The 26047-nt window shown below is 44.0% G+C and overlaps 1 protein-coding gene across 12 annotated transcripts in view; it reads left to right on the top strand.

Annotated features, from left to right (window-relative positions):
• The window catches only part of TTLL5 (tubulin tyrosine ligase like 5), a 216119-nt gene that overhangs the window by 93462 nt on the left and 96610 nt on the right, over window positions 1–26047 (top strand). For 8 of the 12 annotated variants that reach the window (XR_009244284.1, XM_058655595.1, XM_058655600.1 and 5 more), the window contains 6 exons: window positions 356–502; window positions 1481–1584; window positions 4033–4160; window positions 7628–7711; window positions 8239–8640; window positions 10305–10492. Coding sequence is in view for 11 of the 12 variants with exons in the window: in XM_058655595.1 (XP_058511578.1) it covers window positions 356–502; window positions 1481–1584; window positions 4033–4160; window positions 7628–7711; window positions 8239–8640; window positions 10305–10492 (1053 nt within the window). In the remaining variant the exon portion in view is untranslated. The remainder of the gene's footprint in view (window positions 1–355; window positions 503–1480; window positions 1585–4032; window positions 4161–7627; window positions 7712–8238; window positions 8641–10304; window positions 10493–26047) is intronic. The other 4 variants (XM_058655599.1, XM_058655604.1, XM_058655596.1 and 1 more) reach the window with 1 other exon arrangement.

The raw sequence follows: 26047 nt of genomic DNA, 5'->3' as shown, positions 1-26047 counted from the left end.
CAGTTTGTGCTGCCTGTCTTTGAAGGTTACCTTCCCTAAATAGCTCTCTCTAATCACCCTTTTCAAGTGATTGCTTTGTGAGTTATTATAGCACTCTTTGCATATGTATTATACTACTTTTACAACACGACTGTATCCTATGACAAGTTTCATACATATTTAATCTTGAATTTTCTGATTGCCAACTTATTGAAGGAGGAGAATGTCTCCACTTTCTGTATCCTCCTAATACATAAGGTGTTTACCCTTGATCTTGTTGGTTTAAATATACCTTTCCTTATATCTGTATTTTGTAACCCCTTTGAAGTTTGTCTTCTGTTCCTTAACATACATTTCTGCCTACCTTTCCCTGTAGGAGCTGGTAGTTCGTTTCCTCAAGCGGGCATCCAGTAACCTCCAGCATTCAATAAGGATGGTATTACCTAGTCGGCGACTGGCACTTCTGGAACGCAGGAGGATCCTGGCTCACCAACTAGGTGACTTCATCATTGTGTACAACAAGGTAAAAATGGCGCATGTTGTTCTTGTGCTTCAGGTTGCCCCACGCTTGTGAGAAACAAGTGGTGGGATCCTTCTTCTTCTGTGTGTTACTGTTAGGGTCAGTGGAATGCCACACCTTAATTCAGCTGGGCTGAAAAACTGTTGATGACCTCAGAAGGCCCAGCAGCCATCACTCACTCTTACCAGAAGGCGTATTCCTCTTGAGCTGTTAGAGCTCAGTGACCACATGAATCTGTATTGTTGTTATTGTGCCTTAAAACAGTGGTGAGTTGACTGTTTGGGGACAAATGTGAACTGCAAGTTTAACATGATGACATATTCTTTGGCCTTGAGGGAGTTATACTGTCTTCTCTGAACCTTTTTCTTCAGTGACATCATTTCATAATCAAGTTCAAGAAATTTGTTGTTTAATTAGAAAATTTTGCAAACAATCTTTTTGCAAAGATTTCAGGATCCATTTAAAAAATGGATTTGGGGGATGCAGAAGAAAGGCAAAGAACTGGAAATTTAAGTAACTTCTCTTAACTTTCATGGAATGATTAAATCCATGATTTATCAGTGTACCAAACCTATATTCATAATTTACTCCAAATCTTTTCAGAATTTTTAATGCCTTGCTTATTCAGTTTATAATGAATGTAGGAGTATTTTTCTAAGATCTTTCCGCTTCTAATTGCAGTGAAATACCATGCTTCTGTTTTCATACCGTTAAAAACTGCATATGTGATTATAAACATTACCAAGTTAGATATACTGTTTTCTTAGTGAGCTGTGTACATTTGTTTTGCAACCTGGGCATTTCAGAATGACTTTACAAAATAATGGTTAAAAGCTGTATGTGGCTCATGCACAGGGAATAATTGAATGTCTTTTCTGTAAGGACTGATTAATACGAAGATAATAAAATCAGGTGATAAGATGCTTATTTATCAGAAATCAGTTTTATTTTGTTTTTCTGTGGGATTTGGGTACTGGGTAGGAAACGGAACAAATGGCTGAAAAGAGATCAAAGAAGAAACTGGAGGAGGAAGAGGAAGATGGAGTGAATCCAGAAAGCTTCCAGAAGTTCATCAGACAAGCAAGGTATTAACATCCACCCTGTTCCTTCTTCCTTGTTGCCTTCTGAATCCCCAGCGTTCCCCTGGTTTCCGACACCTGGACATGAAGACACTCTCAAAAGGAGAAAACGTTTCCTAGGCTTCCTTTCCGAATCTTGGCCAGTGATGTGGCTGTTGTCATGACTTCAGTTATCAAAACACTGCTGCTGGGTATCCGGGCTGCAGTTTAGACAGTCTTCAAAGGACACACCACTGCAGAACTGAGGGAGCCTTTGGAAAGTCAAAGGGAGCGCCTTCTCATGCTTGCTGCGCCTAGATTTATCCGTGCCTGCCCTGCCGAGCCATTGGAGATGACCACATTTTGCCTATACTGAGTGGGTTGAGGAATTGGCAGTTTCTCAAAACTGTGAGGGTTACGCGTAATTTATAAAATAGAACAAGCCCTTCATGCTTAGGGCTTTCAGAACTGAGACTCCGAGTACTCAGCTCTCTGTCATGACGAAAGTCAGGCAGGCCATTCTGTTCTTTGCATTGGAAGAGATAACAGAGAGGCCGAATTTTAAATCATATAAAACTCCTTCTGGGGACCCTTTTTCTGATTGGATAATATACAAAGCCACTAACATAAACAGAAAATAACAGTAACCACCTTCAATTAGGCTTTAACCATCCAAAGTTAAACCAGGAAAAAAAAATAAACACTAGAAAAGAAATTTTCTATTATTTGTGAAATTTAAATCATGTGGTTTATCAGTCACCAACATAGTATGGTCTTTGTTGACCCTGCACAGACCTCATGACTGCCTCAATCTCACGTGCTTAAACACAAAGCAATTAAATACATGGTTCTGTAGGAGTCTATAATTGTGTAATGTTGCTTTGTTGACATAAAGGTATAGGAACAAAGCAAAAAATAGTTTCTTGCCTCAACATTGTAAGAATCGATAGGAAAACTAGATTATATTCAGAAAATACCTTCTTTTTAAAGCTAAAAAAAATAATTTCTAGTTCTTCCTAGGCATCCTCAAAAATCTCAAAAATATACAAAAAAGGAAGAAACTCTCAGGCCTTAGAAGTGATATGCATGTCCTTCGCAGGCCTGAAGTCACCTACGTATATTGTTAGCTTTAAATACATTTGGAGATAAAATTTATTGGAATGCATTTACTACTAATTGAAGATTTAGAGGTGATTTTGGGGAAATGAGTGGCAGTATCAGTTCTTATTTTAATGTTTAGGGCTGAATATCACAGTTGCCTTTGTCACCACGGATAAGCTTAAATACCTACAGATGTTAGGCAGGAAAACAAATTATAAAGAGGACAGAAAATAAGGCAGCTATAAAGCAACATGTATTTTAAACCAGCTGTAAGGTTTGCTTCTCCATGTTTGGTCAGAGCTAAATAAAATACCCCAGCAGGCAGAAACAGCTGCCCACTGGAAGCCTCCATCCTGGATCTTTGAGAGTTGCTTGCAGCACATAGCTACTTTGGAAATGTTAGTGTTTACGCGGAGATTCACAAGAATTGTTTGCTGAATTCTCACTAGAGTGTCCTTGGAAGACAGGAGAGAAGCGCTTTGTACTCACACAGGTGTGTGTCACTTATTTGAGGACCGCCTACCTACCTGGAGCAAGCTTTAAAACGAAGATAGGAGAAGTCCATGGAGAGATTGCTAAAGATAATAGAAACCCTCCATGGCATATTTATTGTAAGAAACACCTAGACCTCTGTCTATTTGCCTATACTTTCCTTTTTGTGGATGTTCATAGGGTTTATGATTTTGACAATTTGAGGTGCCCATCGTGTTGGATTTCCGGCAGCCTGCAGATGGATAGGACACTTGTGGTTACGCTGGTAGGTCCCCTCATTTCTGACTCAGGCAATTGAAAAGACAAGTTGCTTGTTTAGTGATGATACTGTGGTCATTTAGAAATGGAGTAGACAAACTAAAAGGCCCAATAATAAATGTGTCAGGCTCTGAGGGCCATTCATAGTCTTTCCCTTATAGCCTTCTTTTAAAATATTTTTAAGAGCATTGTTAGCCAGAGGGCATATCAAAAGTGGCTGCTGGTCAGGTTTGGCCCAACAGTCTGCAACTTATTAACTCCCAATACAGAACACTATCTGAAAGAACTTTGTTTGAATGACTACCGAGTACTGGGAATGTGAATCATGTAACTACAGGAAGGAATATGTAATTCAATTGCATTTAGGTATAAATAGTCTCATATGACTAATTGGCTACCATATCAAACCACATAGAGCTAGAAAATACACTGTGGAATGAATAAAGTTTTATTGTGCTTTAGATCTTTAGGTTTTCATTTGAGTTTCATTTCTGCTAACAGACTTGTCAGCCTGTGCTTTTCCTGTTTCCCTTCTTTAGCTTACTCTGTTTCCATAATAAAATCTGGTGGAAAGATTTTTTCGGATCAGCTTTCCTTCTGATGATACTTTTCTCCTCATTTCAGTGAGGCCGAACTGGAGGAGGTGCTGACTTTTTACACCCAAAAAAACAAATCTGCAAGTGTCTTCCTGGGGACTCATTCCAAAAGTTCTAAGAACAGCAGTAGTTATTCTGATAGTGGGGCAAAGGGTGGTAAGTATGCTGGTTCGTTGGTGTGAAATAAAATCAACGTTTGTCAGCAGGAGCAGTGACTCAGGAATGGAGTCCCTGCTACTCCCCTGCCAGGCTCATTCCCCTTGCCCCAGTCTCGTGTGTGCTGGTGAGTGCTGCATTCCAGTCTGGCGTGGCCCATCTCACCTTGGCATTTGCTGGCTGGTGCTGTTGCCTGGTCCAGCCTCGTCTGCCTCCATTCCAGCTTGTGCTGGCTGGAGCTGCTGCCCAACCTGGTGCAGCCGGTCCCACCAGTCCTGGCTCTAATGTGAACTGGCTGGTGATGCAGCCAGACCCATCCTGTCCTGCACCTCATCCTGGCTCTCAAATCTTCCAGTGGGTATTATGAACTGGCCAAGCCTGGCCCACACTTCTGCCTGAGCCACATGTATGCCAGCAGGTACTGTAATCTGGTATGCTGTGGGCTGTTCCTTGCTTTGGTTCTTGCTCTCATCTGCAGGGACTGCACCCTGACAAAGGAGTTCCCCAAGCTCCTCTATCAAGTCTCCTCTTAGTGGCAGATCTCGTGCACAGTGGTGGGTTCTTGCCCTGCTCTGATTTAGTTTCTCTGGCTTGGAAAGAACAATAGCCTTCCCAGCTGGCCCATACCCAACCGTTCTTACTGTTGGTGTTACAACCTAGCCAATTCTGGTATACACCCTGACGTAGCTCTCATGTGGCTCAGTGGGAATGGAAATCTAGCCCAGCTGTCCTACACCCGCTCGGGGTCTCTCGAACAGCAGTGGATGCTGGAGTCTAGCCCAGTCTGGTGTGCTCCCCAGATCCTGTCCACACCCATGCTGAGGGACACTACAATCATGTTCAGCTCATACCACCACCCCCATTCTGGCTGTCACACTCACCAATGGGAACCACAACCTAGCTGGGGCATTCCCTTAGCTCCCCAACAGCCACAGATCTTGTGCCTGCCAATGGTTGCTCTGACCCAGCTTTGCATAACCCATCCCTTGTCTTGACCTTTGCCATTGGGTGCTGCAACCTGACCTGACCTGACCCACCCCCAGTCCCAACTCTCGCTGGCAAGTGCTACTGACTACCCCCTACCAAAACCACCCCACACACATGCAGACAGGTGGAGCTTGCTTGCCTCATCTGACCAACACCTAGGCCTGAATCACATATTCAACAGCAGGAGCAATGACCCATCAGGGGAGTTTCCCTAGTACCTCCACCAGACCCAGATCTCGCCCATGCCAGTGGGTGCTGTGCCCTTACCAGTCATAGGCTACCCCCTCCATCTTGCGTATGTATGAGCAGTGGATGATGTGGCCTGGCCCATACCACACTTTATTCTTGGGTGTGTATGCAGGTGTTGCAGCCTGGACCAACGCAGCCCATACCTAATCTGAGTACCCATGAGTTTCAGGGGAATTCCATGGTCATACCTAGCTCAGCCTGTTACCACCCCCAGCTTCAAGCAAACCAGCTGAAATTGCAGATCACAGGGGGGGGGGCCCACACATCCAAATCTGCCCCCAGACACAATTCTCTTGCATGTTGGCTAGTGCCATGGCCCAGCCTAACATTACCTGTCCCCTGTTTCAACTCTCAATGATGAGTACTGTGATCTAGCCCTGGAACAAACTGACCCATCTGGCTCCGAGCACATGGTGGGCCAGTGGGCCCAAGCCTCCAGACCTGAGCCACATCCAGGAACAAACCAATCCACCTAACTCTGAGCCCATGGCTGGATGATGGACCCTGGCCATCCAGCCCCAGCCCTGCTGCCTGTGAGCCCATCTCTGGGGCTAGCCTGACCTTCCAGCTTCCAACATTCTTTTGAAACCTAGATGGAAGTGGTTAGCATAGGTCATAAGTGCACCAGTTTTGTCAGTGTGCTGAATGCTAGATTCAAAAATATAAACTTCTTCCCTACCCTTTAATGTTGTCATAACCTAACTTGTAACTACCCAGGAAAGCTGAGCCTTAAAATTTGAAGGAATTGCCCCCAGAGAAACATGTTAATATTTTAAAAATGGATATGGTTTCTGGGTTACTCATCCATAGATGCCTGTCTAACTCCTCTTATAATTGTATCATTGAATTACTATGAGTTCCTCCCAGGCCAAGCTTTGAGCTCCAAGTTCTCTTAGCTCCATTCATCTGTTCAGCCGCACCTGTACATTTTTACTGAGTATTTGTGATGTGACAGGCATGTTGATAGTACAAGAAAATCAGTGACCAAAAGCTGGCATAGTCCTAGACTTGGTTGCAAAGTTTATTGTCTAGTCAATGATGAAGTTAGGCACAAGAACACATGATTAATAGGAGCCCTGAAAAAATGTCTTTGACAGTATTGGAGAAGGAAGGCTGAAGAAGTCTTACAAGAAAGTTGTGCTAGCGTGAGTGGGTGGGAGCTTAGATGGATGTTCCTATAGTAACTCCTGCTCTTGGCCACGGGGATGCAAACATTAGAGCCATTGCTTGGCGTCCAGGATGTGCATTGATGGAAGCTGGATTGGAAATGTTGGAAGTGGAGAAGCCAGGACCCGAGGTAGGCACTCCAGTATGGGATGGACACATCCCACATGACATCTTTTTTTTTTTTTTAATAGATTTATTCTTATTGGGAAGGCAAAATTACGGAGAGGAAAGAGAGAGATCTTCCATGTGTTGGTTCACTCCCCAAGTGGCCACAATAGCCGGAGATGAGGCTATCTGGTTCCAGGAGCTGCTCCCATGTCTCCCATGTGGGTGCAGGGACCCAAGGCTTTGGACCATCCTCGACTGCTTTCCCAGGCCACAAGCAGGGAGCTAGGTGGGAAGCAGAGCACCTGGGACATGAACCGGTGCCCACATGTGATCCCAGTGGATGCAGGATGAGGATTTAGCTACTAGATTAGCACCCTGGGCCCTCAGGTGACATCTTAACCATTGCACTAAACACCCACTCAGAGAAAAAGTAATTTATTAGGCTCTCAAGTATGACTGCTGAGGGGCTTAAGATAAAGAACCATTGCAGTGTCCAACTGTTATGCAGGGAGAAATAATAGGGCTGCCTTTTTCCACCTCATGGCAGCTGCCCTGTCGCACCTGTGCTGTGACTCTTCAGCTTCAGTGGGTACTATCAGCCAACTTGGCCTCTTAGATCCTCCAGTTTGAGTTTCTGGCAGAAGCATCTTACCAGCCTCACCAATTTTCCTTTCTAGGCATGTCCTAGCATGTTGGTAGTTCATGGACAACTACTATGGGTTTCAGTAGCTTTCCCTGGTTCAGTTAGCTGGAGCTACGGTTGAGGAGAGCTAGAAACCATTTGGTCGGTTGTCAGCTCAGTAGGGCTATGGGAGTGGCAGTCCTAGGAGAAGTGTGGTGGGATGTGGTATGTTTCTCATCATTGATGAACATTTGTGTTATGTTCATGAAAACAAAATTGTATATAGAAGAGTGTTCTTGCACTTGAGTTCAGTGTTTCTTATTTCTTGTTTCAGATCACCCTGAGACAGTGGAGGAAGTGAAAATTAAGCAGCCGAAACAGCAACAGGCAACAGAAATCCACTGTGACAAACTATCACGTGAGTGGTTTCAAACCTGCTCACGTGGATCTACTACTTTCTGATGGAGTCCTAAAATAAAAAAAAAAAATTCGAAAGCATGAGACATGGCCCCCAAAGGACTTCTTTGTCTTCCTTTCCCTTGAAACATCATCTTATCTACTGATAACATATTTTCTCTCCAAAAAAAATCTTTATTTTCCTAAATGTAGAACTTCTGAACACTTTTTTCTTTTCTTGGAGGGTATAAAGAGGGAGAGGAATTAATTACTGTGAAACTTTGTTCTGATGCCCTAGCATTGGTAAAAGCTGTCTACTGTGTTCCTGTGGGGGCATTTGCAACTCCAGCTTGTAGAAAGCTGATTGTTTCTGATAGGCAGCACTTGTGAGGTTAGTGGTGAAGACCATTGAAGTGTGTATTTGTCATGATTTCTCTTTTATGTTAAGATTCTTTTACTGTTCTTTTTCTTTTCTTTCGTTGATGCCTTATGAAGATCATATATTCATTTCTCCTAAAATGATTTTGTTTTTTGCTTTTGTTTTGATAGGATTTACCACTTCGACAGAAAAAGAAGCTAAAATAGTCTATGCGAATCCTCCCTCTGCTGTTTTCTCTGGTCCTGTAGCTGCTCCCCTCCACAAAATTCCCAACACCCATTTGTCATCTGTTATTTCCTCCACTGACCTCTCGCCCGCATTGGGCCACCATGCTTCCTTAGCACAATTTCCTCCAGCAATTCCCAGCATGCCTCACCAGCCGCCCGTTTTGCTGAGCCCAGTCCCCGACAGTGCTCCCCACTTGATGCATTCTGGGACACAGAATGTACCAAGCCCAGCAGGCTTACCACGCTGTCGATCAGGCAGTTACACCATCGGCCCCTTTTCCTCCTTCCAAAGTGCCGCGCACATCTATAGCCAGAAATTGTCTCGTCCCTCTTCAGCCAAGGCAGGTGAGTGAGAAAATTAAAGGCAGCCTGCACTGTCAGCTGTCTCTGGCTTGCTAAGGAAGAAATGCTATTTCTTCCCCTGGCCTTTCTTTAGAAACGTGGAAGGACACAGGCTGCATTATACAGAGTCTTCCGTTTTGCCTGTTAGCTACCAAGCACTGATGCAGAATGAAGCAAGACTTCTTTAAGGTAGTGGAGATGAAGAGATGAATAGCACTGGGCTTCTGTTCACCAGGGGCCTATACGCAAGCTTCCATATCATAGACAAGCGTAGGTTTAGGAATGTGCTCAGTGCATTCGGTTTTTTTTTTTTTTCCAGGTCATTATTCCTGACATCAAACAGATTTTTATTTTTCCGTGTATTTAACAAATGACCTGTGTAAGAAACTGAATAATTCTTAAATAGAATATCTAATTTTAAATAACGTAGACCTAGGTTATCAGTCAGGTTTTCCCTTGCTCATTAGATAGCAGCCAAATGATATACAATTCACATTCCATAAAATTTGCCTTTTTCGATGGTTTGTAGTATATTCACCAAACTGTGCAACAAATACCACTACCTAATTCGCTAGTTTTCATCATCCCCAAAAGAAGTCCCCTATCAATTAGCAATTACTGGCTGTTTCTTCTTCCCAACAGCTCTTGGCAACTACTGATTTTCTTTCTGTTGTTATAGATTGACCTTGTGTGAATGGCTTCTTTCATTCAGCATAGCATTTTCAACCTTCAGCTGTGGTGTAGTATGTCCCAGAGCTTCATTCTTTCTCCTGGCTGAAGAATTCTGTGCTGCATGGGCACCGTATTTTTTTATATTCCCATCAATTAGTGGACATTTGGTTTGTTTCCACTTTTTGGCCATTCCAAATAATACCACTATGTACGTTTGTATATGAATTATGTGTGGATTTAATGTAATGCTGTTTCCCTTAGATGTACAGCTAGAGTGCATTTCTGAGTTGTGTAATGAAATTATGTTTCCATTTTTTTGTGGGGCACTCAGCTGTCTTCTAAAGCATTGCACCATTTTACCACCAGCAATCTAGTGTCTCTACATTCTCGCCAGACACTTGCTGTCTTTTTCATTTTTCCTAGCCCAGTCAGTGTGAGATCGTGTCTTTCTTTGCGAATGTGATTCTAATTTCCCTAAAGGTTAATGCTGGTGGGCAATTGTTTTTCATGTATTTATTGGATATTTATCTTCTTTGGGGAAATGTGTTTTCATATTCGTAGTATATTATAAAATTGAGCAAATATTGTGGATCATTTTACGGTGAATGACAAACCATTACAGTCACATGAAAACAAAAACAAGTAAGGATTATAATAAATTTCCTGGATATATTTTTTTAATCCAGTAAGATAATATATTCTGTCATTGGTTACTCCCCACTACATATGGCAAAAGTCCTTCATTGTGAAGCTCTCTTTGTAAGCGAAAACATAAACCAATACATATAAAGATTTGATAATAACAAGGGTCTCTAGATTGTAATAATGTGTTGTTTTTCTTTGTGTGACCCTTTGAGGTAACTTGTTGCTCCCTTCTGTTGATTAAAATCCCCACAATTCGGTCAAGTTTCTGTTGACCCAAGGTCTCTCTGTAGCCATTCTAGTTTTTGGGGAGATTTTCGCCCTAGACTGCTCGAAGTTTTTATCTTTTACAGCAGGTTCATGTCATCCAAGCAAGCATCATTCAGGAGCAACCAAAACACAGAAAGAGGGAGAAGATGCTGCTTTGTATGGCAAACGGTACAACCAAAGCATGGTTACGGCTGAACTTCAGCGGCTGGCCGAGAGGCAGGCGGCAAGGCAGTACTCTCCGTCTAGCCACATCAGTCTCCTCACCCAGCAGGTAGGGGCCATCCGGGGATACAGGAGGCGTGGCAAGCTACTCTGTCCTTATCTGTCTTGACTAGATCCTATATACTAATGCCCCTTCAATGAGTCATGGCTCATTTTGAGGCAAAGAATCAAAGTATTCCTCTTCATCTTTGGAGATAATTACTTTAGTGTTTCAGACATTGTGAGGTTACCCTGCTACTGGCCATGTTGTACAAAACTCACAAATAAACGGAATTGCATGTTCAGCTGTAAAGATAATCTTACAGAATCTTGAAAAATAATTTTTCTTTGGTAAATTTTTCCAGTGAATTTTACTCTTAGATTTTTTTTTTACTAAGATGTCCTAATGTTACCTTTCTTTTTTTTTTTTCTGAACTGTATTCCCTTTCATTCTATGATCTCAGAATGATTTTTTGAGTCCTGATTAATGAAGTATTTCATGCTGCCCTTATCTGATACACATTGCTTTCCCCTCCTTTTTTTCAGAAAATATTTATTTCTTTTATTTGAAAGTCAGTCATGGGGGTTTGAGGGTATGACAGAGATAAAGATATCTTCCATCTTCTGATTTCCATTTGGGATGCCAGAACCACCATTGGAGGCTTCGCCTACAACACCAAGTGCCAGTGTCCCTTATTTTCCCCATTTTATAGATGGGGGAAGTAAAGGCTGAAAGAAGTGATGTTATTGGGTTCATTCAGCAATCTGGATGTTTAAGAATATGCAGAAGATTCCTTATAATTGATAGACAAGCTTATAGCACAATGATGTTGGATCTCTTTCAGCAACTCTGTGCTTTTTCTTTGTTTCTTGCTGATGAGCCTCCTAGCTTGTAATTGGAAGTAGAAGCTGTATCTTCTCCTCCTTAATGCTGCCTGGTGCTAAAGCCCTCCAAAGAAATAATTATAATTTAATTCCACGGTTGTATTTTTTTCCTGTGTCTCTGGTATGCCAGCTTCCTTAACTGCTGCTAATTCTATAAAAATAATCAACTCTACAAAAAAAGATGAAGCTGGAAAGTGCTTCAAGTACATGCTGTGAGGAGGCGACACGCTGCCCCCCTAGCGTTACCCAGCTTCTCCGTGTGAAATTCTGGTCAGAACTAACAGTCAGCCTCGGATGGACTTAGCCCTGCTTCAGCCCTCTCCCTGTGTGGGAGACAGTGAATTTTTTCTTTTTTTCCAGTCCCTAGTGTTTTTTCTTTTTTTTTTTTTTTAAGATTTATTTATTTTTATTGGAAAGTCAGATATATAGAGAGGAAGAGAGACAGAGAGGAAGATCTTCCATCCGTTGGTTCACTCCCCAAGTGAGCGCAGCGGCTGGAGCTGAGCAGTACCTGTGTTTTGAGGCGGGCAAAGACTTTCAAAGGACACTGTTGGGACTCAAGGAGAGCTGGAACATTCGATGTGAGCAGTTGAATGATGCGGGAAGGAGGAGCAGAGCATTGTGACTGTGGTGGAATGGGATGGAATCTTGACAGGTGAAATGGCCTGAAGGAAGGTTAAGCCAGCGATGAGCTGCACTCATGTCATTGAGTCACCTCCTGGAGTGTCTGAGCAGCTGGAAGCACCAAAACATGGAGAGTTTCTTTGGGCTTGCAGCAAAAAGCAGCCAACGTTTGTTGTTACATGTTTTCAACTCCCATCACACGTTCTAAACTGCAAAACCTGCAAAGTGATATCATCTTGATGCTGTAGGAATCTAAAGTGCCTCCATCCTGTTGGGAAGTCAACCCCATCCCCTTTCAATCTGTCTTACTTAGAAAGAATTAAAAATCCACCAGATTCCCATTCTGGGATCTGAACTTGCGTTAGATGTCAGTTGAACTTCTAGTGTCTTGGTAATAGGGTGGTTGGTACTTAGTGCATTGCTGAGCCAGGGAGGTGCTGTGGTTCTCTCACTCTCACCTTCTTCCTCTCTTCCTGTCAGATAAATTGATGAAAGGGAGTGTTTTGCAAGCATGTGTGCCCGTTGCGGGGCGGTTGAGGAAGTTCAGAGGGGCTAGAGTTGGGCTTGCTCACCAGGTCTCACTGGGTGTTGGGAGGGAATGCAGCCTGCGCTGCTCTTTGTGGTTACCGCTGTTCATGAACAGAAAAATGTGACGAATTAGCCCAGCTCTGCGGTGAGAAGTGGGAGGCAGGGAATCCGAGGCAGCCCTGGCCCTCTCCATGAAGGCAAGTGTGAGATTTCAGGACTCAGCTATCATTAGGAGCAGCTCCAGTTCTTCCAGCCTGGGAGTTTAATCAAAGGAATAACAGCAGACCACCCAGGCGAGGACCAGAAGGCAAGCGAATGTGCTGTGTCAGGCCCTGCTCCCTGGCCAGCCAGTGCCCGCAGTGTGGCCAGGCCTCCTGCAAATGTGCTGACAGATACAGAGCAGGGAGGAGACACTTAGCATGACTCCTATTTTTCATTTAGATGGAGAGCAGGAAAGGAAAGTATTGCCTGCCTTTCACTTTGTCGTTCTTTAGCCTGTTACTTTCCCAACTAGTCCTAGAGAAGGATCCAGGCAAAGCTACTGAGCGTCTGACCCGAGACACTTGCTTACGCAACCCCTCTTGCTCTGTGTGGAGGGACTCCTCGTGCCCTCTCCTGCTGTGCCAGCTGCCAGCATAAAGCTGCCCTGTGGCTCTGAACCAGACCTCAGTCTCAGAAACGCTGCTTTTAAGGCAGAGTGGTTTCTGATGTTCTCCAGGAGTGACCAGATGACATACCCTCAGAACCTTCTTCTTGCTGCCTTAGTGTATCTGGCCGCCCTGGGACTACTGTACTTCTGTGCTGGGAGTTTTGGGCTGTAGGCTCATTCTAGACTCCTTGGCCCCGCATTCTCTTGGTAGCAAGAGTTACTGTTTGTTTTATGCCTTTCTCATTTTTGGAAGTGTATAAACTCTTTGAGTCGGTGAAACCTTGGAAAAGCTGCTTAATCTGCATCCATGGATTTCCTCATCTGTATAATGGAATTGTTTCAGTACCAGGGCTCTCTCCTCCATCCCTGGGCCTCACTGTTCTCAGACCCAGCTCCAGTTGACCCAGATTCCCTAGCACTTCTGTGTCTCTTGAGACTTTGACCTCCCATTTCCTTTAATGCCTTGTTGCGGTCTCTTGTTTCAGAGAATCTTCTTTTACTCTGCCACCCTGCGAGTGCTTATGTCACCAAGCTTCTGGCAGCCTGACTTCACTCTCAGCATTTGCCTAGCTCTCTTTTAGCTCACACAAATGATGCTGGAATCGCCACCTTCAGCCACCTGCCTTTGGTGCCCATCCTTCATTAGGGTGCAACATTCTTACTGATCACCTCCCACCCATACGTGCCCCTTAGCTTCGCCAACACTTTTACTCATTCCTCTGAGAATATTCATACCTTCATCTTTATCAGCATTGTTGAGAAATCTCCTGATATATCAGAAGGCAAGTGTCCAGAGCTGATGTTGGCCACTCTGATTACAGAAGTCAAGGTGACACCTGGGCCTCCGTGCCCTGGTTCTCGGAGGTGTCCTCCAGGAGAACTCTGTATTCCAGGCCTTGATCCTTAGAAAATCTCTTTTGTTCCTCTGGTTCCCTCGCAGGGGCGGGAATACATTTTCTTTTCCTGTAGCTTCATCTATGCTTCTCTGTGCACATTCTCCAAAATGTGCATCTTTAGTTTTCATCTCTGCATGTGGCAGATGCAGATATCCAGCTTCTCACTGGATATTTCCACCTGTCTGTATTGATCAGCATCTAAAATATTTGTGTATTTCAAAAATACTCAGCAAAGCAGTCAGCGTTTCAGACCCTGCCAATTCTCTGCTCTTTCTCGTCTATACTGGTGACACTGAGGCTCCAAGGGGTTAGGGGTTCCTAATCGGGACTCCTGGTCTCCTCATCCTTTCTTTGCCCAGCAGTTTCCAAGCCTCACATTTGCTGTCCTGCCAGCATCTCTGAACTATGTCTCTTTCCCTTTTCTGCCACCTGTCTTGTTTTCACAGACAGCTGCAGTGACCTCTAAAGTCACCTCCCAGCCTGTCCACCCTAGTCTCTGCTCCAAAGGACTCTTTTTAAATCCCAAGTCTGATCATGAGAATCATCCGCCGCAAACTCCTGAGACTTCGTGTTGCCTCCGGAATGTAACCCAGGCTAGGAAATAGCACTCAGAGCCTTCCTGTCGCACTTGCTCCAGGAGGCTTCTCCAGCCCATTTCAGTGAGACTGAATCAGAACTTCTGCTAGTTGCTGTGGCCTGGAGCATGCGGTCCTTGCCTGGCTGACATTCCTGGCACTACATCTCATGCGCACCTGTGACCCACTCACAATGGGTGCCACTTAACTCATCAGTGTGCCAGTGCCCTTGTTACTGGCATGCTGTGGGTGGGTGTCAGAGTGGGTCTTGCTCTCCTTTGATAGACAGTGAGTGCCTTAAAGAGCAGTGGCCTTTGTCACTGATCCACCTGACTCACAACTGGTACTGTTGCCCTCCAGCTCTATGGGTTCTGCATCCAGGGAATCACCAACCAGACTGGCAAAAAAGTGGGGGAAAGCTTGAATTGCCTCTGTACTGAACTTTTACTTAAAATAATATACTACAACAGCTATTTCTATGACATTTACATGATTTTAAGTATAATAAATCATCTGGAGATGGTTTCAAATATTCAGGAAGATGATCATCAACTGTGTCCAAAGCTGTGGCATTTGGTTTAAGGAACTTCAGAACTTAGATTTGGTTATCTCAGGAGAGATCTGAACCGGTTCTCTGTGGGTGTAAGGGATGACTGTACCGCGTAAATGTACTGATTGGGAGGATGGTTGAGGGTGAGGTCATGTCCAGTTTTTCACTGGTTCCTTCCAGCATGGGATATATACTATACCTTCAATACGTATTTTTGAACAAATAAATGAGAACCCGCTCCTGCTGCAGACAAAAGTCATGCTTCTGTCTTTTGTGCTTCTCCAGTCCTTTGCTAGAAACTCTGTAGAACAAATCTGTGAAAGTTATTTCTGTCTCTTCTTTCCTGTTCCGCTCTAAGGCACATGATGGCTGTTCTTTCCAGCTATCACCCAGGGCAGGATTCAGCACGTGGTAGCTACTTAACACATGCTAGCTAAACCAAAAAGAATTTTCCTTCTGCATTTTGCCAATTTTATTGCCTTTTTCAAAACTTTTGCTGTTTTACTCTTTTTTTTTTAATTGGGAAAAAAATCACACCTGGCCACACACTAAAGCAGCTGATCCTAATCAGATGCCTACTTTGTCCTAGGCACTGTGCTGAGAGCTGTGCACGCAGTTATCTTTTCAACTCTATGAGATGGGTGCTTTTCCATTTAATTTTTCTGAGAGACACACAGAGAGAAATAAAAGAGAACATATGCTCCTGTCTGCTGGTTCAATCCTCATATATAAACTGCAATGTCTTGGACTAGAACCAGGTCAAACAAAGCTGGAAGCTGGGTGCCAGGTACCCAATCCATCATTTGAGGCATTACTGTTACTTCCTTGGGTCCGCAGTACTAGGGAGATAGATACAGATGATATGGATATAGTCCAAGGATGATATGAATTTACATCTAGGCAACTGTAACTTCATTTCAGCCCAAGACTTCTAGGCTTTTTGGGGGGACAGGGATCCCTTTTAGAAGGAAAGCCATGTTCTTTATCCTCCTGATAAAAGGAGAACACTCAGACTCAGCACTGTGCATTCAGTTACAGAGAATTTCTAGAAGCCTCCCAACCAGGCTCCCTCTTGTCACCCCCTGGGCCAATGGTCTCCAAGAGCCCGTGAGAACTCCAGGGTAGTGTGTATTAATGTCAATAATCTAGTCCAAACTCCAAATCTGTGACCTTTTTTTTTTTTTTTTTTAGCATCACACATTCTTGACATATTTCGGTCAGGATCCCCTGGCTAAGCTGTTATCTCCTGGAGGGCAAGGGTTAGTTTTTCCTTTGTTCTAGCCAATGCTCAATTGCATGCCATGCCCAGGGTAGGTGCCTGGTAACTATTTGTTGAATTAATGCTGTAATCTTTTGAAAATCATTCCTAGACTGCCTGAGAAAAGAATCCTCTCTCTCTCTCTCTGTCTTTTCGGGAATGGATCATGCTGTAATAAGGAAAATTGAGCTATGACAAACTGTAGTGAGACCATCGCCAGTTGCTCACCTGTTACATGGTGGTTAATTAATCTGTGCTGTTGGATTCCCACCTCCATTTTGTTACAGAAGAAACTTAAAATTTGTGGCCAGCCTCAGTGAGCCTCAGGTTAGTCTGAGTGAATTGTTGCAAGTGGTTTGTCAGACCTTGGCAGTTTGAAGCAACTGATCCACCCCGCTCATCATGCAGAGCAGAAACAGCTCTGTGTGTCACAGCCATTATTTCAGCCACTTGAAAGCCTCGCCCCAAGACTTCCAGGCCAGGCAGGATCTCCCTTGAATTCATGCAAGACACCAGTCAGGGCAACACTCACCTTCCCCTACTCTGTTCACTGAGCATTTTATCTCCTCCAATCACATAGTCCCTCCTTTGTGGACTGTGCAAAAAAAAGAAAGGAGCAATTTGACCTTGTAATTGCCTTGCTTGTCTTCTGGTAACATTCACCGTTTTGCTGCTCCCTAGTGAAACTGCTCACTGGGGACTGTGTGTGTGTGTGTGTGTGTGTTATAGGAAGGAGGGTCCAATCCTGCAGAATTGTTTAGTAGGCCCTGTTTGGCTGAAGTTCACTTAATGTATGTACTGTATGTAGTTAGCACTCTGTCTGTGGGTTCTGCATCTGCAGTTTCAGCCAACCAGGGGTCATACCTATTTGGGAGAATAACTCGTGTCTATAGCAAAGATGTGTAGAAATTTTTCTTGTCACCATCCTGTAGACAATACAACATAAAGAGCTACTTAGAGAGTTTCAGGTATAGTAAACAACGTAGAGATGATTTAAAGGATCACAGTGCACGTGTGTCACCTAACTGTCCATGCAAATGTTAAACCATTTTGTGTAAGGGACATCAGCACCCTGATTTGAGTATCTGGTGGCAGGAGGGGCTGTCCTGGAGTCCATGCCTGTGGATACTGCTGGAATATAGGTGCCTTTGGTGCTGCTGGGAATGGGACAATAAGATACAGCCTCTCTTAAAGGAGCTTGCTGTCTATGGGGTCAGATAGGCAAGTAAACTTGAACTTATCACACAGTCAGTGTGAAGCATGGCATGAAGCTTGGCATTCACATCTCCAGAATTTCTTTTACAACTTTTTAAAATATTTATTTTTATTGGAAAGTCAGATTTATAGAGAGAAGGAGACACAAAGATCTTCCATCCACTGGTTTACTCCCTAAGTCACCACAATGGCCAGAGCTGAGCTGATCTGAAGTGAGGAACTCGGACCTTCTTCCAGGTGTTTCACATGGGTGCAGGGTACCAAGGCTTCAGATCATCCTCTGCTACTTTCCCAGGCCACAAACGGAGCTGGGTAGGAAGTGGAGCAGCCAGGACATGAACTTGAGCCTATATGGAATCCTGGTGCATACAAGGCAAGGACTTTAGCCATTACGCTACTGCGCTGGGTCCTCTTTTACAACTTTTACACCTGAGGGAGATCCTTTGTAAGAAAAAACTGTGACATTAGAGTGGGGTGATCAAACACAGAAGAAGCTTCTCATTTTTGCCTCTCCTTTCATAGCATATGTATTTGCTGATTTTGACTTTCCCAAGCAGCAATAGTAAGCCTTGATGCTGTGTTATGACAACAACAAAAAGTCAGAGCCAGCATGTCTTATAGTGGATTAAGCTGCTGCTTGCAGTTCTGGCATCCCTTAAAGGTGTTGGTTCAAGTCCTGATTGCCCCTCTGCCAATCCAGCACCTGCTAATGCACCTGAGAAAACTACAGAAAATGACTCAAGTACTTGGACCCCTGCCACCCATGTGGGATACTCAGAAGAAGCTCCTGGCTCTTGACTATCTGAGCCACTGCTGTTGTAACCATCTGGGGAAGCGAACCTATAGATGGAAGGCTTCTCTCTCACACTGTGCCTTTCAAACAAATCTTTTTTTTTTTTTCTTAAGTCGAAGTTATATGTAAAAGCCTGAGCCCAGTCAGGTGAAGGTCTATACCCTTGTATTTGTAGAGAACCGCAAATACCTAGCACCTAGGGTCAATCAGGCACACTCACAGAGGCAGGTACTAGTGTTGGCTCTGTATGCTGGGAGAGTTGAGGCCTATTTTTTTTTTTTTTTTTGTAGTTCCTGTTGTCTTCCCATACATCTACTAAAAACCTCACCATCTCTAAATGTGACTTTGGACTTTTTTGTTCTTTGGTGGGGTTGGAACTTGCTACGCTTGTGGCAAATTAAACATTGATTTAGAGACAGTTGTGGCTAGAATCCAGAACTCAGTACCTTGAAATTAAAAGAGGATGCCCAGGGAGGCACTTCCAGGAAAAAAAGCCTTCTGTTAATCCCTGTTTGCAGTTACTGTCTGCAGTGACCTGGGATGGCAGTGTGTGGTCCTGACAGAGAGGAAGAGAGAGAGAGAGAAGGACATTGTCCATCTGTAGGTCTACATGGCCACAGTGGCCAGGATTGGGTTAGGCTGAAGCCAACTTCATCCAGGTCTCGCACATGCGTGCAGGGGCCCAAACACTTAGGCCATTTTCTGCAGTTTTTCTAGGATCATTAGTAAGGGAGCTGGATCAGATATGGCATACAGAGGACTTGAACTGATGCTGCTACAGCATGCTGGCATCGTAGACACAGCAGCTTTACCCACTGTGCCACAGCAATAGCCCCATGACCTTCCCTTCCATCTTGCCTTGCCAGCTGCATGGGAAGACACACGCAAGAAGCAACCAATCCCCAAAGAGCACGTCATCAGTGAACACCTGCGCTCACAAGCGTGTATCATTAGATTGCAAAGCCAGTGAGTGCCTCACTCTTAGGCCTTGCAACCCTCCTGGCCTAAGGGAGAAAGGAGAAGAGGCCAAAAAATCAGCCTTTGGCTAGTCGTCTGACTATCCTGCCTTCTGCCGACATGAGCCCCCCGCCATCCTTCCTGGAGAACATTGCGAGGTTGTCTTGCTTTACCCACGACCCTGGTCTGGCACTGCTCTAGCGGCAGCCTGAGCAAGCACCTATCGTCTGCTGACAGTTACTCATCTGGCATTCAAAAGCCTCCCTGAAGTCTTTTTCTGTTTTTCATGACTTAACATTGTGCCAAGCTTTCACCACATTCAATAACTCTGCCTTCCCCAGGTGTTCTTCCTGCATTTCTCTCTCTGTCTCTGCATTGTTACTTTGCCTTTTCCTTACTCCCATCTCTTCCTGTGAGTCCATCTCAGAGGCTATCCTGCAGTTTCCTTAGCACTGCCATGTTCTGGAGGTCTTGAATATTGTTTTTGATCTAGGCGTCTCATCTCTCCTGGTGGATTGTAAATGCCTGCATGGCTTGATGATGGAGGCCCCAGTTCTGTCTGGGGCACATACCCAAGGCCCTGTCTGTGTTAGGCAGTTCAATGATGATTTATTGGGCTTTCTTTTGATCATTCAGGACTGTAGCCTGTCTTAGAGCACATGGCTGTAGTGACAGAGTTGTAGTTAGGACTGTCCCAGACCCTCTTCTTGGCAGATGGTGAGAATAGGACCCATCCAGGCAATACCATCATATTTTAATTATAGCACTGGCAACAGAACTCCTCTTTTAGCAAATGGCAGTAACAAGCAGTAACACTTGGGCAGGCCAGGCCCCGGAAATTGGCCTCCTCCCTGTGTTGCTCCTACCCCCTCTTCAATCCATCACCTGTATTTATTCCCGCTGTAATTTAAACACCTGTCTAGATGGAATGCATGTGATGCGTCCCTACCCCACACAGTCAGATATTTGCTCACCTGCCTTATTCGGAAGGCTTCCTCTAAAATAAACAGTGTTTTTGGTACTGAGAGAAAAAATGCACTGAGGTCACCGTGGCAATGGACATGAGGCAGGGAATGGGTGAGAAACATCTGGATAAGTGACTCCAAAAGAGTGGGAGTGAAAGAGGAAAATAAGATGTGAAGGAAACATCTGCCAAGCAGGCCCCAAGCTCCGGTGTAGGTCTCGTGATGACCCTGTTTCCCGCGGGCAGCTCTCCTTAGCTAACCAGTGAGGGGAAGACAGCGATGGAGGCATGACTAACAAACGAATTGTTTTTAGCTGCAATGTTTTTTGGATTTTTTTAATGAATATTATTTCTTAAGGCAGCTGGACAAGTAGTCTTGGAATTTTTACACCTGTACCTGTTTCACCAGTTTTGTATCCTTGGCATATTTATTGGCTGCTGCTTTGACCATCAGAGCCTCTGAACAGTACCAGAAAATGGGGGCACCTAAAGACCCTGATGAAATACCTTCCCTCTCCCTTTTGCTCCTATTCTGCTACCTCCCCTGTGCTTTGTCTCGGAGGGAGGGAAAGTGTTGCAGGGTTCCTCTTTGATCATCCCTCCTCTCCCTCTCCACCATCTCTTGTCACAAGTGTTGCTCAGACTTCACAGAATAAGCACATTACTTGTGGATCTCACTAAATGCATATTTGGGTGGCTGGGACTGGGCCGAGATGCTGCTGGGATTAGAACAAGTCCCCGCAAATGCAGATGTTGCTGGTCCCCAGAGCAAAGTGGTAAGAAGCATTGGTGGTACCAGGTAGCAGAAGTTACAGTGACTAAAAATAGAAGGTGAAGAGAGCTTGCCTCAGGAAAACCAGACATCAACATGTAATGAGTTAACTATGCATATATCACACATGTACTGTGCTTAGAGCAATACCTAGAACAAACTTAAGTGTTCATTAGATCTAGCCACCATCCAAGTTAATAGGATTTTGTTGCGACTCTTATTAGAATGGAATCTAAAAGTCATCTTTGCATAAAATTATTTGTGGTGGAACATTTTGAAGGTCCAAACATAGAATTCTGAAAGTCTTGAATGCATTTACTGCCTTTTGCACAGGAAGATATTGGTATCTGTGATCAATCAGGTTGATAATTGACTTACATTCCAGTAATTAAAATGGATTTTGAACTCTCCACTGTCTTACTCCCAGACAGACGCCTCTGTGACTAATGGCAGGTGTTTGCAAGTTGACCTTCCTAAATTTAGTAGCACAGACTCTGTTGATAGGCCCTGAGAAGGCCACCTGGCCCTATGGTTACAACTTCTACTTTAATACCCTCTAAAATCATTAATATGACTAACCACCAGCCTTGTGAGTTGTGTTACCTCTATACATACTGCAAGCTGGCCTTCTATAAAAGTCTCTTGCATTGCTACATTAATCACCATTGCTTATCAGATGCCTATAAGGGCTCTGCTTTTGTCTGATCAAAGCTAGTTTTGTTACCGTTGCCGGGGGACCTGTAGCTAGACAGAGGCATGCATGCAGCCTGGTGAAAGCTATGGTGATGGTTCCCTCTGTCCTGTCAGGAAAAGCACCTGCAGGTCTGGTCCCTGATTGCCTGGCCTAGAGAGTTAGTAGTAAGTTCTGATGTTGTGCTGGGGGATTTGGCCTCCATTTACTAGGCAAGAAGAAGGTGGTTCTAGGATCAAAATGATGCTTGGATCCATGTAGCCTAGTACTGCCTTCCATACACATATGGGCAATGCTGTAGAGCTGTGACAACCAAAGAGATAACCATTAGCTGCATCTAGCTTTTAAAATTTCAGTTACATAAACTTTAAAATCCAGCTCCTCATTTACTCCAGGCTGCTTTTCAAGTGCATAACACCTACATATGGCTGCTGGTTTCTGTGTCGGGCAGGGCACATCACAGACTTTTCCCATTTCAGAGCATTCCTTAGGACAGTGCTGTTCTGGGACAACTGTTGTGATTGGTCAGGGAAGGTGGCTTGGAGAACTGTGGAAAGATTGTGAGGCCACAGTCAAGTTGGCCCTGAATTGCTTGTTAGCACTGTATGTCCTAGGAAGACAGCTGGGGAGGCTTGGGAGCAGCGCTTGGGGCATGTGTAGTTATAGGTAAAACCACAGGAATGAACATTTGAAATAGGGGCAGGAGGGCAGGTAGCCATTATTGGTAGCAGGAATCCATTGGGAAGAAAGTTGAGGATCTTTAGTTTTCTCATTCCTTAGTCTTATTTAGGAAGTACCATTTTTACTATTTCTCAAAATAACAGTGAAGCTTTGCTTTTGTGTCAGAATTAAACAGTGGCTTCAGATCTTCCTTATTTGTGAAATAAAGAATAGATGTTATATTAATAAACAAAATCCATCATCAAAATTAGTTTCGAGTTCATGCCACTTTCTCCTCTACCTGCCAAGAAAAAACTGTAAATCCTTTTCTTTGTCTCACGTCTTTGGTATTCTCTGATGAAGGATAACAAGTGGAAAATGAAATGTAGGGAAAGAAGAAAAAGCTGGTATCATTTTTATCAATCCCTGCATAACTTTTCACAAATTGAGGTCTGGGGGTTGGTGTTATGGATAAGCTATCAGTTGCGGTGCTGGCATCATGTATTTAAATGCCCTCTAATCCCAGCAGCTTCCCTTAAATGATCAAATATTTGAGTCCCTGCCACCCTGTGGGAGATGGAGTTCCTGCCTCCTGCTTTGGCCTGGCCCAGACCTAGCTGTTGTGGCCATTTAGGGAGAGAGGATCTTGCCTGTACGCTCCCTCTCTCTCTGTCACTCTGTCTTTTAAATAAATAAATCATTAACAAATAAAATTTTGAGGACTCGGTACAATAACCTAGTGGCTAAATCCTTGCCTTGCATCTGCCAGGATCCTGTATGGGCACTGGTTCGTATCCCGGCTGTTCCATTTCCCTTCCAGCTCCCTGCCTGTGGCCTGAGAAAGCAGTCAAGAATGATCCAAAGCCTTGGGACCCTGCACCCACATGGAGACCCAGAAGGAGCTCCTGGCTTCGGATCAGCTCAGCTCCAGCCACTGTGGCCACTTGGGGAGTGAGCCAGCAAATGGAAGATCTTTCCGTCTCTCCTCCTCTTTGTAAATTCAAATTTCCAATAAAAAGAAATAAATCTTTAAAAAAGTAAGATTTTGAGATCTGTATCTGATGCTGTTTTCAAAAACTCTTAGTTATACCTCATTGCTGAGGATCAACTGCACTAATGCACAAGTGATGCAAGGACATTTAGTACATGTCACATAATGAGTGTTCAATGCATGTTAGCTGTCAGGATGTAAATCATGTTTATATCAGAGACAGCCTTGCCAAAAGATAGAAGATTTGCCAAATCTACTTCCCATCCACTACTCTCCTAACTATACCATTTATACTAAACATGGTCAAGTGCGCCTATTTTGTTTATTTTATTTCTAATCCACTGTAAATGATTATTAAGCCTCCTGAAGATTTTTGGCACAGCTGCCCGTGGCTGTAATCAGAGGAGCAGTTATCATGGAGAACTTTGTCAGTGAGCAGTGCGGTTACAAGCACATGATCCTGTCTGATGGGTTAAAGCTGGAGATCAGGGCAGCAAAGAGGAGGGACTGGTAAGCGGCTGGAGTGAGTCAGCCCTGAGGGAGCCTGATTCATTGTTGCAGCCTGACCTGTATGGTCTCTAGGGTGTAGGACAAAGGATAAAGCACTTCAGAAAGACTAGGGGCCAGAGAGGATCCAGGACCCAAATTTGCTAAGTCTGTCTTCCCTGTCTTTAGTTAGCCTTTCCACTCCCCCTGGTAGCAGCAGGGACGAGGGTCAGAAACGATAAATTGTGCTGGTCTTGGAGGCTGCTGTTCAGGCCTGGTCCACACTGGAGGGTGCAGCCAGTGCCCCACACCCCAGCCCACGCAGAATGCAGGCGCCAGAGATGGCTCCTGACCTGTGGGAAGCAACTTTCTTTCCAAGAGAAATATTTTGAGTCCTATGATTGGTGTGAAGACACAGTCCTGAACTGTTTTCACTTACTGAGTTCTGTAACTAGGAATGAAACACTATGGTGTTGCTAAAAATGACTTTGCTTTTTTTCCCCACCCCAGGATGTTCAGGTTTTTTTGTTTTTTAATCCAAAATTCTCTGATTTGCAAATGTTGGAATTATTTAGTACCTGGATCGTATTCCAGGACGTCACCTGCCTCAGGCTCTCCATGTCCTGCATTCTGGCTGCCACAACTCCTCTGTATCTCTCACACCTGAGACCCTGCACTCAACCTTATGTCTTCAACATCTTCAGGGCTCCCACTCTGCTGTCCTTCTCCAGTGCTCCCACATCTCGCGGGTTCTGTGCACAGCACCTCGCAGCTGTGTTTGTTCTGGCAGCACTAAAACACGTGCTTGGGATTGCTTGGGCAATGCAGACAGCATGTTCAGTGAAGAAAACCAATCCCACAGGTGCCATTTATGTGCAGGATTTTCATTTTCAGTCTTTAGCAGTGTGTTCCTGTGCATAAGTGTGTGTGGATATAAGGAAATTTGGATTTATTGTCTATGTAATACTGTTTTGTGATTTTTTTTTTTTTTACTGGAGACATCAACATCTTCCTATTATCATTAAGTATTTATGAAAAAAATGTCCCTCATGGGTAGAATAATACTCGTGTGTTGTTAGCCATTCGATCGTCTCCGTTTTTCCGTATTAGAAATATGCTTGCTCTTTAATGTTTGTTCACAGGATAGTGTATTGAGTAAGGACATAGACATTGGAGCCCACTATTCCGGGGTTCAAATCCAAGTTCCCCTTTCGCTGCTAGACACCAGTGAAGTCCTAGGCTTCAGTTTCTTGCCTTATATCGTGAGGATTGTAATAGTACTTCATATCAAACTTTGCCACTCTCAGTGAAATGTGTGTATGTGCTGTTTACACCGCGCATGACACCTCATAAGATCTGATGGTTATTAGCAGCGGTGGTAATAGCCAACACCATTAATCAAATGTAGGAACTTTTTCATGTACTTGCTAGAGTCCAATTTGTAGCACCAGAGTATACAGATGGAATCTATTCTAGTGATGCATGACCAAATTAATTTCTAGGAAGATTCCACCAATTTGTAGTCACACCTGTAGTAGAAGTATTTCTCTAATCTCTCACCACCTACCATCATTGGAGATTATCTTTTATGGTTGTGTATCAGTGTAATGCACAAAAGTAGTGCCATATAACTTGTGTTTATTTGTTAATTTGCTTTACTTTCTTATTATTTACTATTACCAGATGAAATAACAAGTTGTAAGTATTTAATTGGCTAGTCATAGTCTTCTCTGTGCATTATTTTTTTTTAGGTCAGTACTCATTTTTTCCATTGACTGTCTTCTAATTTTCAAGATTATTTGAAAGGTATCGTAACAGTGACAGAGAGGGAGAAGAAGAGAGACAGAAAACTTCCCTTTACTGGTTCACTTCCTGAATGACTGCAAATGCCAGATTGAAGTCAGGAATCAGAAATTCTGTCCTGGTCTCCAGCATGGGTAGCAGAGCCCCAACGGCTTGGACCGTCTTCTGCTGCTTTCCCGGGCATGTTAGCAGGGAATTGGATCAGAAGCAGAGCCGTCGGAACTTAAACTGGTGCTATGATGTGTGATGTGTCCCCGCACACAGTGGCTTAACTGCTACACCATCATATCAGCTCCTGCTTTTTTTCTAAACCTGTGGGTTCTTTATA

Source organism: Ochotona princeps, chromosome 26, assembly GCF_030435755.1.
Source record: "Ochotona princeps isolate mOchPri1 chromosome 26, mOchPri1.hap1, whole genome shotgun sequence".
In the NCBI taxonomy this organism is placed as follows: domain Eukaryota; kingdom Metazoa; phylum Chordata; class Mammalia; order Lagomorpha; family Ochotonidae; genus Ochotona; species Ochotona princeps.
Note: the sequence above shows the minus strand (reverse complement) of the source record. Positions and strands in the feature narration are given on the sequence as shown.